The sequence below is a fragment of the Takifugu rubripes genome, chromosome 3 (genome assembly GCF_901000725.2).
Source record: "Takifugu rubripes chromosome 3, fTakRub1.2, whole genome shotgun sequence".
Taxonomy (NCBI): Eukaryota; Metazoa; Chordata; class Actinopteri; order Tetraodontiformes; family Tetraodontidae; genus Takifugu; species Takifugu rubripes.
The window spans coordinates 3,881,435-3,894,849 of record NC_042287.1 but is presented as its reverse complement, the minus strand read 5'-3'; the positions used below and the strand labels follow the sequence as shown (position 1 = coordinate 3,894,849).

At 42.9% G+C, this 13,415-nt stretch overlaps 1 protein-coding gene across 6 annotated transcripts; it reads right to left on the bottom strand.

Moving 5' to 3' along the window:
- Positions 1-219: 219 nt before the first annotated feature.
- On the bottom strand, positions 220-13,288 carry plekhm2 (pleckstrin homology domain containing, family M (with RUN domain) member 2). 6 transcript variants are annotated; one of them, XM_011621317.2, is made up of 20 exons: positions 12,739-13,288; positions 11,113-11,219; positions 10,859-10,968; positions 10,669-10,768; positions 10,472-10,559; positions 10,200-10,374; positions 9,240-9,350; positions 7,891-8,176; positions 6,834-7,637; positions 6,694-6,763; positions 6,374-6,464; positions 6,174-6,238; positions 5,854-5,942; positions 5,525-5,657; positions 4,977-5,194; positions 4,514-4,579; positions 3,391-3,550; positions 3,074-3,253; positions 2,658-2,774; positions 220-2,559 (listed from the first exon to the last, which is right to left on the bottom strand). In XM_011621317.2, exons 1-20 carry the CDS (start codon positions 12,796-12,798, stop codon positions 2,422-2,424), a joined length of 3,168 nt encoding a protein of 1,055 aa, XP_011619619.1. In that variant the 5' UTR covers positions 12,799-13,288; the 3' UTR covers positions 220-2,421. The 6 variants fall into 6 exon arrangements, with proteins under 6 accessions (XP_011619619.1, XP_011619623.1, XP_011619627.1 ...); XM_011621321.2 differs by having other exon boundaries at positions 5,013-5,194; XM_011621325.2 differs by having other exon boundaries at positions 9,291-9,350.
- Between the last annotated feature and the right edge of the window lie 127 nt (positions 13,289-13,415).

The following is a 13,415-nucleotide window of genomic DNA, read 5'->3' as shown; positions in this document are numbered from 1 at the left end:
GACTCGTGGTCGCCCTCTGCTGGCGAGCGGGGAAACTGCAAGAACCACCGATGAAACCCGGCAGATTAGGATGGAAACACGGGGTAGGAATCATAATCCATCCCAGAATCTTCAGCAGTAGCTCTAAAATGGCCTCAGTGCTTGCTGTTATTTCAACAATTGACATCGTAAAGGATCTGGTCAACAGAAGTTGAACAAATAAAAACAGATATGCGAGCATGGTTTCCTTTAATTTATTTAATCACCCGTTCACATTGGTTAAATTGTACATCTGTTACCTTTACGAAACAGTATAAAATCCTCAGGATATGCACATCCTCATGCGTGAGTGCACAATATGCTGATTAGTGCTATATTTACAATTCGTAACCCCAATAATACAAATATTACGTGCCGTTTACATTTCTGAACAAAACACCACCTTTTCTCATTGCATCAAGCAGAAGATATCTTCCATCATTGACCAGCAATGTCTTCTAAAAGACAACGATTTTCTTCGTCATTTACAGTTCCTCTGCAACAACCATAAGAAGCCTTTTCCTGTTATTCAGAACAAATTCTTTCAAGTATCTTTGCTCAAAAAGGCCTGAAATGACCCACTGGAACAGAGGATTCTGGCCACACATGTGATACAATCTACATATGTTCACTGTAGCCTTCATTGATATGCACAAAATAACTCCATAACCGATAAAAACACAGGAAGAACTAAAACAAGATGAGGGGGGAAAAAAGATTTCAAATAAAAAGGCCTGCGTTGTTAAAAACCCAACAGTGAGGGTTTGAATGTAACGATGCTGTTTCCACCTGAGTTTCGAGGATTACTGATAAATGCTGAGTCAAAAGTACTGGGAGTGGGAAAAGTTAGATTTGGTGGCCTGATTTGGCCAATAAAAAAAACAAAAAAACATGCATATTCTGAAGGCTGTTTGAAGTTTTACATTTCGGAAGGCCGGATTTGACTGTTTAAGGCAATGTAAAAATAACAAAGGACTGGCCAGTTCATTCAGCTCGGTTAAAGGCCACAGTGTCACTGCAGTAAAAGCCAGTACAAAGAGAAACCAACAGAACAGCAGCACCCACACACGTCTAGTACCTGATCATGTAAAACTTGTCTGGTTTACTAGAAAAGCTTCGATACTGGATGATTTGAAAGATTTGTGCAAAACAATATTAATGCCATAAGGCCAAACACTGGTGTGTATGGACATGGTGCTGTGATATTAACAGAAATCCATAATTAGTGCCTAAAGAAAGACAAATGTGCAAGTCAGCAAGGAAGTCCGACCGCCGTTGTGGAGTGGAGAAAAAGGCAAGTCCTGATAAATGAAAGTAAGTGGATAGATGCTATCAGCAAGCACGTGACATGTAACAGTGAAAGTGTCTCATGCTAATATAAATACAATAATAATGCAATGTTACACTAGCGTATGTATGGGAATAACATACACGCAATTATGGATGATGATGCACGATTACTGTGTAGTTTACAGCTGTACTTCTTATTTTCACAGGAGACACAAGTGTTGCATGACAGCTGCACCATGGCAACCAGGGCAGCTATTTTACGTGTATATAGTGGACATTTTGGTTTAGAGCATTATAACTGTTAGAAAACAAGAAATAGCATTTCCCTTCTCAAAGCTAGCTGAGTTGGAGGCGCTGAAAGCATGACTTTCAAAAGTCAGCAGCAACTGCCCTGGTCCTCTCTGGCTTTTTATATGCAGCCCACATATCTGATTTATTTTTATTAGTAAATGCGCAGGGCCCGCTGCCAATGAAGGATCCTGGTCTTTCTATCCAAATCGTGAGATGCGTTTCAATTTTACAGGAGATAATTTAAGGTCAGTGTTTCAGGAAAAGCCTTCATTTTGAGAGCCTTGATTTCAGCAGGATGTATTTAATTGCACTGTAGGTTCATTACTGGTCCAGAGGCGTTGCATAATTGCAATATTGATTAGTCATTTAATAAATAACCATTTCCGACATCTTTAACTAGAAATGTCCATGAAATATGGCACATCTGCATACATGTGAGAAGTCGCTCCTTGTCTGAAACTAAAGTTCTAACTGAACTAATGTCAATAAGAAGGCTCTGAGAAAGCAGCAGTAAATAAGATGTTCGAGCTCCATGGCACAAAATACCAATTCAGTTTCTTTCAGTGTTTTTTAAAGAGAGAAAAAAAAAGCAATACATGGGACACCAAAGTGCCAGTGATGATAAAAAGGCTCCATGGCTGATATGGCAGATTAACCGAAATCCATCCAATGTTAACACTGTTATATGGAATAACCATGTGACTGGTTCACACCAAAAGTATTTCAGGCTTAGTATTGTGACCTTATCCTTCCTTCATTTGCTGAGCGTAGTCTGTGTCGGCTGCTAGTTGATGACTGTACGTGCGTGCGTGGCTATGTCCGTTAGCACCAGGGTTCCCGTTGGGCTCTACCTCGGGCCAGACTGTCAGCCCTCTGCCAAGAGTTACTCATGAGAGCGAGCGCCTCGCTGCAACGCTTCTGCAGAGTCAAGTCCACCACCTCTTTGTGGGGAAGGTCAACCTGTGAGGAATGAGAGGACACCAGAGTCCAACCACACGGATTTACGGAACACTTCAGAAAACTTTGTTCTCTTCAAATGAGGAATAAAGGGCTCGCACCTGGAAAATAGCCTTCCACGTGTCGCCTAGCGCCTCTAGTAGGCGATCCCTCTCTCGACACCCACTGAAGTACAAGACCCACGTAGGAAGGAACTGAGCCCGATCTGACGCAAACTCCTGCACAAAGCAGAAAAAGCAAAGAGTGAAGGCGTGCAGCAAAGATCCAGAATCGCACCAGTTTGTATTTCTAAATTAAAATACTTTCTGCTCCTTAGTTTGGTTAAAAAAGCCCGCAGGAATAAATACAATGGTGTTGAGAAATTAAAGACAAATTTAATCATTTTAGCGCTGAAAACAATAACTGTAAGACCACCGACTATTGAAACAAGTCCACTTAATGCAACCATTGAGCAAAACCGAATTTTAAACCACATACTGGACAGAAGCAGAGACGAGTGAATCAGGGGGCCACTCACAATGACACAGTACTGCTTGTTGGCCTCTACCATGACTGCAGTGATGTCACAGATGTCGACGCAGCCCAGGGAGCGGAAGAAGCTGGTCTGACAGTCCTGATGGCACGTCAGCAGCTTCCTGTCTGTCACCACCAGGCAACATGGGATACATGGCGTGGGGGCGACACCCTGGGGGATGACCTGGAGGTGAAATAGCTGTAGATTATGGACCATTTGCAGATATAAAGCTTATCCAGATGCACATTTTATATTGAATCCCAGAGTTGAATAAGCAGCGACTACTCGATCAGACGCTGCCATTATTACAGAGCCCTTACTCCTTTGGAGACGGACTGACACAGCAGCTGCATCCACTCAGCCATATCCTGCTCATCGTTGGCACTGAGTTCCAGAGGAGGTCGCTCTGTTAGGATCACCTGGAAGGCGTGAGGACGCTCTGTGCTGTTTGACCGACGGCAGCCCCCGCAGTGCTCTCCTCTGTTGGGGAAAAAAAGCTTCTCACTTTCAAGTGAACGAAAATGACAGAACAGTGGGACCTCTACTTCCAGAAGTTGTTTCGTAACCTGAAAACTACGTAAGTAGAGACGCGTTTTCCATGTAAATGGCCTAATCCGTTCCAAGCCCCCAAAAATCCGGACATAATTTTTTTATAAATCATAAAAATGCATCAAAACATGTAACAAATACATGTTACAATTAGATTACCGCACAATAAATGTAGGAATTCAGTGCAAGGCTTCTCCAGGAACAAAATGAACTTTATTACAGGCTAATCTTACATTAGCCGTCATTACTAGCAACAAACGTTGTGGTAACACCGCCATCTAATGGACAAACATTCGAACACCAACAATAAATCCCGGTTACAGCCATATTCTTTGGCGAGATCAACCAAACGCATCCCTTTTTCATGCTTTTCTATTATTTGTTGCTTCGTTTGTATTGACAAAAAACCTCTCTTCTTCTTCTTTTCTTCTTTTTTGCTTTTATCCATCGCTTTCCTGGGGTCCATAGCGAATAAAAGTTAAACGGAGACGACGCTGGGACACACACACACCTGTAAATATTGACGTCCCTCCTAGCCAATGGGATTACAGGAAGATGCTAGGCGATAGCCAATGGCAGAGCAGCTACAAACAAGTTTGTGTTCGCTAAACTCCGCCAGCTGCGAGTAGCAGCGGTAGCGTATTTTTGACTTCGTAACCTGAAATTTCCTTCTTAACAAGAGGAAATATTTTCCCGTTGAGACGCTTCGTAACCTGAAAAATTCGCATGTAGAGACGTTCGTAAGTAGAGGTCCCACTGTGCATTAAAAAGAAAATAACAATTGGCAATTTTAAAAAAAACAGTGGTTGTTCATAGAATCTTGCCAGTCAGTCCCATAGATCTAGTGTTTGGACTCAATTAATAACACTGCTGACATTTAAAATCCTGACTTACCCCATACTGACTGACAGCAGAGGTGTGACATCAGTTCTTTCAGCATACAGGTACAAAATCCCACTACTACAAAGGAAAAGAAGAATAGTACTTAAGAACGTTGCATCTTTGACTGCAGTCTACATGTTAAGTATAAATATGGTATTTGTCATTGGCCATTAACAAAAATATAATTGGATGGTTTCGAACCATCAGTTGGGATTTTTCTGAAACAGGTGCGGCAAAAAATGGGTCATTTATCTAGTAAAACTCATAAAGGAAGAGCCTAAAGCATAATGTTCCAATTCTATCTTAACGAACATCTGGTAACTGCAGGCGGTGAAAAGACAGAGAAGTCAAATGTAATTTTTTATATGTATAAATCCTTTCCTAAAGTTAAAGGAAGATGACGAGTATGTGTTTGGATCATATCGACTAAGCCACTAAAAACTCTCGATAGTGAATGCATGAACAACACACTGACCCCAGCTTCTGTCCTCGCTGTCTGTGCTGTCCATACCTGAGGACAAGGTAGCAGCTCTTCCATAACTCTTTTCCCAGATAGGTAGTTCCAGACCGGTACTGCAGAGTCCCCTCTTTGGTGCTGAAAGACACTCCCGAGGTCGGTGAGCAACCCTGCATCATGTCCAGAGGATCCTCCCAGTGGACCAGAGAATAGAGACGGAGAGACACTTCCGATACCTAAAAAAACAGAAAAGCATTACTACCCCAGTTAATATCATCCCAGAAGTAGCGTGGTAACATGTTTTGCCTAAAATCCCACCTATTTTCTAAACAGAACTGTAAGTAAGACAATATAAATGCATAGAATTAGCACTGGGGTAGATAAGCAGCTGTGAATTAGACTTTAGATACTTTATTGTCAATTCACTCCATGTTTTGTGCATACAGATAAACTGTTTCTCTTTAACCTTCCATGCCTTTAAACTGCCTGTTGCAAAATTAGACATTTTTGGGAACAGTTAAGTGGTCTGTGTAATGCTGGAGGGTCTATATGATGTGTCTATATACCTCACACTGAGATTCCTGGGAGACGAACTTAGTGAGAGACAGTTTTTCCATGGTGGCATCAGTCAGAATAGAAGGGTAAGGAGGCTCGCGACACCCTTTTACCATGGCTGACTTGAGGATGGATAAGAACCATCTGAAGGTGAAGAAGAGATGAGAGAAGGTCATTGTGGGTCAATAATAAAGAACAATCTCAATTTGTCCGGGCTTTCGCATCACAGATAAAAAAAAAAAACTGTTTGGAGTTGAAGGTTTCATATGGTTCAGCTATTGTGTCTCGGCATGTGATGCAGTAAATAAATGAATCATAAAAGAACACAGATGCAACTTACAAAGTCAGAGAAGCATCAGCTGTGTCCAACAGGAATTTCCTCCTCCTGTTAATGCAAACCACAGTAACTGTCTGCTGGTCCAAGCCCACCTAGAGGACGACAATATGGCAGCTGACACCTCGGACAGAAATGTATCTATCGGCTGAGGCACCGCTGTCGAGGCTACAGGATTCCAAAATGTCTCAAATTTCCTAATTGAATGAACTCTCTGTTTTATTGATCACAAAATGGGGGATCGGAGCATGTAGGGCAAAAACAGAAAAACATTTAAATCTAAGGATTATCATGAAAAACTAATCAGGCCGTGTTGTGAAACTTACAGATAGGTAATCCAACTCATTATAGGAAACAGCATCTTCGACGTTGTAGGGCTTATCTGCTGCACCTGCAGCACAAGACCAACATAAATATGTTTGTCAGATATTACAGACTCTAATATAAATAAGTGTGCAAACAAGAACAGTTCCAAACTGCACTTCCAAAAACAGATACATGAATAAAAGCCACTGCATGTTTTTACCCTTCCTAAGTAAATAGATGTAACAATCAGTCAGCAGCAGGTAAAGCGGCTGCAGGTCCCCCTCCATGTGACCTGTGCTCATTTTCAGCATCTAAAAACAAACATAAAGATTTCCTCAGTATATCTTTGCATAATTGTGGAGAGCAGAGTGTAAAATTGCTACGTGTGGTTTTCAGCGGTATGCAGTTGTATATTTCTACGCCGTGTTGTTGTTAAAGCCGTTAGAAGGTGGCTGGCAGCCTTGCAACACTTCCATTAAGCAACGGGCTCAACAAAGAGGGGTCAGTCAGAATGTAACTGTAAAAAAAAGCCGTCTTCACCTTGAAGAGCTGCTCCTCGTTCTCTCGAAACACGTGAATCATGAGGAGAAGCAAGTGATTGTTGTCCACCCTGAAACAAGACACGAGACGTGCTTTCGGGACTGCCACAGGACGGCAAACTAAATATTGTGCGTACTTACATGAACTCTGCAGGATGAGAACTTTCAGAGGGGCTGAGCTTGTCCTCTTGTTTTTCTTTGACCTCATCTAACAAATTCCTCTCGGTTTCCTGTCCCGCTTCGGCGTCTTGCTCCCACGTCTTCACGTCTGACTCTTGTCCTGCCGCTGCTTTCGCTTCTCCTTCCCCTTTAAGGCCACTTGAAAGAGTCTGTGACTGGCCATGCTCTGCAAGGTCATTGTGGCCACCACCTGAGGAAGTAGCGTCTGGACTAAAGGTGGTAAAGCAGTGCACGTCTGTGCTGGCAGGAGAGGCCTGCAGGGCGTCTGGGTTTGGGGACGAAGGGGAGACGGTCTCCTCCCCGTGGCATCGATCAGGTGGCTCGCTTTGTGAGTCCTCTGGAAAGGGCTGCTGCGCAGGAGGCTCCGTACCATTGTTAAAGGCTTCAACAGCCTTTTCTCCTGCCTCCTCTTTGTGTCCCCACGCCTCCTCTTTATCCAAAGCCCCGTTCAGCCGGTCCATGACATCACACAGAGGCTGACCCACTGTGTCCATGGAGCTGTCCTTCATCTCTGGAAGCCTCAGCAGGGCCTCTTCTCTGTCTTCCTCTCTATTAACTACTTCTGATGCCGCTCTGTTCCTCCTCAGCTTTGCCTCTGTATCCACCTGCATCACTGTGCAGTTCAACAGATCCAAATCCTCCGAGGCCACAGGGCTGCTCTCTGTTTCCATGTGCTCAGGGGAGGCAGAATTATGGATGCTGCTGCTGGAGTCAGTGGAACCCTTCCCTCTATGCTTTTTCACAGGTTTCCTTCGTCTGGCCATCCTGGAGAAATAAGTACATTAAAAGCGGTTTCAAAGCAATACAGTTTATAGTAACAAAAGTATTTTAAGCCATGTCTGTGTTCAAGTCACCTGCCCCAGAGATGACGGTTGAAAACTAGCCAACTTGACTAAACCGGCGTGTTTACAGAAATGTTAAATAATGTTCACCGTCTCTGAATGTTTTAAATCAATAATCGAGGTTCTGGGATGACACAAATAATACCAGCCTGAAAGCTAAACTGTAGCTGCTGTACCTGATGACCTCCAACACATTGCCTCCATTCTCCATCTCATCTCCAACAGTGGAGTCGTGCCGACCGGCCACGTGGACTGGTGTGACATCGGCCGACGTGTTGGTGGTGTTGGTGTCCGAGTCCCCATTGAAGGGGTTGTGCCTGAAGGTTGGGCTGTGAGGAGAAAGGCGAGTCGCCACCTTCGCCTTGACGGAGTCGGAGGAAACGACCACAGTGTCACTGACGACTGTCTGGGGATCGAAACCGCTGGATGGAGGACAGCTGGCCTGGTCGGTCATTTCACCCTCTGACATCAGAGTCAAACATGAATAATTACTATAAAATAAACAGCCAACCAACGTTTGTTGCAGGCAAGAAATACACCAGGTTTTTCATCTCAAAACTAAGTTACAGTTTGACTTACACAGATATTCTGATGTGGCAAAGGAGAGAAAATATGGTAAAACCTTGTGTATTTCTTTATCAGCTTAGCACACAGTACTTGTTAGAGGCAGCGATGTGTTTGTCTGGGTGGGGCAGACAGGCACAGAAGACAACGTCAGAAATAAAAGGTACAGTCAGCTTTCTTCACAGTGGCGTAGGCCTCAGCCAAGAAGCACTTCTACAGCTCATATAAAATTAACTTTTTATTCATTTCACTGTCTGAAATCAGTGTATGTCTAGTAACTCGAGGTTAACAGTAAGTTAGCAGAAATAAAACAGCTTCATTAATAATTAAGGAATAGAGATTATAGATTTCAGACAAAGATAATCAATTCTGAGCCTGCGGCTTGGATACCCTAAGAATTCACCGCAGTGTCCACCCTGTCCTAAAGCTGATGTGAGCGGAGGCCGGTGCCACGTGTCGCACAGCAAGAGAAGATGTTAGAAGGAAGAGTTTACATCACACAAACAGAGCCGCACAAATGCCAACAGACTGGAGGGGGTGAGTGAAATTGACAGGCTTTTGTATGATTGAGGCAGAGCCGGCATTTAAAAACAGCACATGCAGTTCCAGACCCATGACTGTGCCTGCCTTACACTTAACTTCTAAGAAACCCAAAGCGTTTGTCTGTTAGTCCTGACATATTCAGCACGTACTATATGTTAACATACATATTCACCAACTTCTCTGAAGCTCAACATCAGTAGAGGCTCACTATTTAAGGGAAAATCCAGTGACAGAAACTAGCTCCGTCACGTGCCGAACCATCCGACAGAATCCCCTCCCAAGGACTCTTTGTGATTGTTTGTTGTCAACATTGTCATGTCATGTTCAGCAATGACGTATCAACAGCTTTATGTAACATGCTAATAACAGACTGAAGGACCCAACATGCAATAAGCGTAACCATAAACTGTGTAGTGACCATGGTAGATAAGAAGATAGGAAGAAGGGGAGGGGTTGACCGATGTCCGACCTTCCCAGTCTGCACTTGGCAATGACTGCAACACAGGGAAGATGTCACCAAAATCATAATCTAAAAAAAGGAGGGACAAGAGGATTAGAGTGAGATGGAGTAAAGAGAGGTAACTCAAAGAAACAGAAAAGAACATGAGCTCAAGTGTGTACAAAACAATGGTAGGAATGAGAAGGCTATCAACAACCAGGAACTAAAACTAAAGGTGACGTAAGACTTCGTGGAGATGAGGGGAAGACAAACATCATCCATGAGTGCTGCAGTCACGCGCTGGGGGTGAATAATCTGCAGCCCTTGGTGTGTGAGTCACACACATCTGAAAGGCTCGCTGCAGCTCCCGCATCACCTTATCAACTTGAAATTTTAGCCACATCACTATTTGGATGCATAATGAGTGTTCTTGATGCATAATGAGTGTTCTTGATGCATAATGAGTGTTCTAATGAGTGTTCCTTACAGTTTAAAACTGAGCAGCAGTAATTTGACAACCTAACGGATGAAAGCGTGCCCAGTTTGAAGAAATGACGAAGCAATAGCTGAAGAAATACAATGACTGTGCATTACTTAATGAACAGCACTTTGCCAAAAATGCACAGGTCATTTACCCCGGTGAACATGTACAGCACCGCTGAGTGTTGAGGTTGTCGCTCAGTAACACTATTACACAACACTGGGCCACCTGGAGCATGTTACTTTAAATACTTTAACCTTTGCTAAGGAAATCATGTTTATTCTAGCAAAAATGTGCCCGTGCAGATCCTGATATGGGAGAAAAAGTGTGGTGTCGTTCCGGTCATATTTTAATTTGCTTTGCATGGTAAATGTATTCAGCATATTTGATTAAAACAGATTCAAATCACCCGAGACTGAATTTTGAAGGAAAAGGTTGAACTATAAGAAGCTGCTGACCTTCGCTGGAGGGGGCTATGGCGCTGTCGTCCCACTCCAGGTTAGTGGAGGTGAGGGAGGTGAAGGAGTGCAGGGACAGGCTGTCTGAGCTGTGCAACCTCTCCTCAAAGTCTAGCAGGTTGTGGGGTTTGTAGTATTCTGGCATGTATGGGGCCACGTCCAGATAAGGCACATCCTGAATCAGCGGGAACGAAGCAAAAAAAAAAAAAACCACTACAGAGGTGCTACTAACATTCAGGAGCTGCAATATGAAATCTGCAATGTTTGCCAACCATCTCCAGGTCAAAGCTGATGAACTCCAGGCCAGACACTAATGTGAGGAAGAGAGCCAAATGATCATGACTGCAGACCAGTGCATTTCTGTAGAAAAATAAGGTTGTCTCAGCACATTATTAGTAAAAACAACAGAGGATAAATCCTCAAAGGCAACATGACTTCACCAGATGTGCAGGAGCAAAAAGCAACTCACTTAAAATAATACTTGTGGAGTAAAGATTGGTTCTCCTGAAAGAGGCGCAGATAACTCTCTAAGGAGCTCTCGTTCAATGCTAGGTATAACCACGCACGACCTTAAGAGGAGGCAAAAGAGCAATTGTTGAAATTTGCACTTTAAACCAACCACACAGGGAGATTTTAACAGTGTGAGAGAGGCGGATTACTTCGGCCAAGATTGGTCGCTATGTGCTGAAGTTCATCCATCTGTCGGACAGCCTCTCTTCTGGTGAAGTGAAGTACGAGGACCCAGTACCCAGAAGAAATGTCCTGAAGCCTGTAAAAAGGCCGCATAGGATGTACAATGAATAATAATAATAATAATAATAATAATAATAATAATAATAATAATAATACAACTGAACAGACTGCAGAAAATGATGGGTGGAAAAAGCTAGCATTCTTTTAAGTTAAGTCTCACCCATACAACAGAGCATGATCGATGTGTTCACAAAGGCGCTGCAGCACCCGGTCGTGATTTCGGATGGCCGGGGTCTCATCTTCACACGCAGCAAAGTAGCTCTGCAGCTGTGGGAAGACACAAGTTTACTTTTAGTTTTCTGGTAACACATGTAGATTTACTACAATTAAATAAACTGTTGGGAAATCATTACAAGAGGCTGCTGGACAAATGATGCTGTTGCATATACTGACAAAGAATTATGGTTAAGGCTTTGCTTGCTATAAAAGACATGTGACGGAGAAAAGTTAACTGTCATGTGACTGGGCAACTAAATCAGCGATTGTGGCTATTGCTCTTGGAGGTTTATGAAAGACCTTTATAAATTGTGAAAAAAACTGGGCGTTAGGAAATTCTTTCAACACATGCATGCACGTCGGAGTCTTGTTCTCCTTTAGCTGATGTTTACTACATAATGATACAGTAAGAAGTCAGTAAACAAGGAATTTAGTACCTAGCATTGGAATTGTGCTGATCTACCTTCAACATAGAATGTATTTGCCTGCAGAAAATCCAGTGAGGCTGCTAATTACTCTCTAAGATCATTCAGGGGCGGAACTCAGTGACTGTTAAGGAATTCTGCCCCATGTCAGGGCAAATTAACAGCAGATGATCAGCCCCAACTGGTGGCCTATTAAACAGTGCTGCCTTGAAAATAAAAAGAGGGTGCCCATGACAATGATCCTGAACACACAGCCGACAAAACCCAACTGGTTGATGAACCTAAATTAAAGTTCATAGCAGCCAGGGGACCCTTCCAGATTTAAGCAATGAGTGGCAGAATGGGCCAAAATCACACCTAAACAAAGCATGGGACTATCCAGGTGGTGTCTCGAACCTGTCATTACCAACTAAAGTGTTTGTATAAAGCATTAAATAAATGTCAGTGTCTCCAATACTACACATAACTTGATTTCTGGACTTATTTTGTTTCACTGTATATGTGCATTTCTTGAGTCACTACCAACACCTGGTAAAAACTATCAGGTGAGTAGCACACATATATTTTCAGACGGAAAATGGTCATTGTTATATGGACGTGTTTTACTCATCAGTCAAGCTGGGTCACAACCTCAAGGCCTTTTACCATGAAAGCCCCTTGTAATTATTAATATAACCTACAAGAATTTATATCCTGTGACTGGTTTCACATGACTAAGCAATGTTTGTCTTGATTAAAAACTGTATTAGCTCTTTAAGGCAAACACTTTTCACAAGATTTTGCTATCCTACAAAGAGGGGAAAGGAGGATTATTAGACCAATATGGGGGGTAAAAAGGGCGATTTTAACTTGAAACCCATGATGCGCTGCAGTCGCACTGCTAAAAAGGGAGAAACTACACCATGACAACACAGAGCAGAGGCTGGGGAACCTTACGATCAACAGGATGTGTACTGAGTGTCAAAGGATGGTTTCATATGTCCTTTTCGTGTCAGCATGCTGCTGGATAAACCCTGACTTAAAAGTTCCTTCCTTTCCAGACAGAAAAATGACCTCATGGCAGCTACAGTCGTTAAAGCACGGCAGAAATTCTCATTGTTACTGTGACACTATTTTCACACGCTGACCACCTGGACACTACTCACCTTTTTAACAGATAGGGAGATGTTTTCCAGTATGCGATCTTTTACCTTAAGTTGATCCATGCCTGCTCTATTGGCAGCCAACAACAGACTGTCAGCTGACTCCTTGATCTCCGTGTATCGCTGAAGCTAATGCCGCCCGTCCAAGCTAGCAAAGCTAACACCAACTCGCTGTCCGAAGCAGTAAAATATCAACCATTTCGGCTTTGACTATTAGTTGTACACACTAACTGTGACAGTGCCACTAATTCCAAATCGGATTGTACTATAAATGTGTCTGGGGAAAGCTGAACGAATCTAAGTAGCCCAGTCTTGGGAAATCTTGGGCTAGTCTCCCGTCAGTCGTAACGATAGACTCGACTTAGCAGGTTTTATATTCCATCATATTTTAAACAAGTTTTTAACCTCTCTGCAACTAACCGGAAAGCTATTTTATCCGTCTTCAGGTCGTCCTTTTCATGTGTTATCCAGAAGTTTAGTTAATTTTTGTAAGCCCCTTAACCTTGTGGATGAATTAGTCCTGCAACCATTGGATGACGTCACTGTCAGTTGCCACCCAGTTGCTTTTTGATGGGGTTTGTACACAAAAACACATTTGCTGTATGCAATAAATAAAACCTCAATTTCATGAACGTAAATGCTTTAACGGTGTGTATAATTGTAGGACAAATTATAAGATT

Coding starts and splice junctions, on each gene's coding strand:
- plekhm2 (XM_011621317.2), bottom strand. CDS start 12,798: ATGGATCAACTTAAGGTAAAAGATCGCATACTGGAAAACATCTCCCTA. Junction 9,351..10,199: donor CATAGCCCCCTCCAGCGAAG/GTCAGCAGCTTC, acceptor TCCTTTTTTTAG/ATTATGATTTTGGTGACATC. Junction 7,638..7,890: donor AATGTGTTGGAGGTCATCAG/GTACAGCAGCTA, acceptor TTATTTCTCCAG/GATGGCCAGACGAAGGAAAC.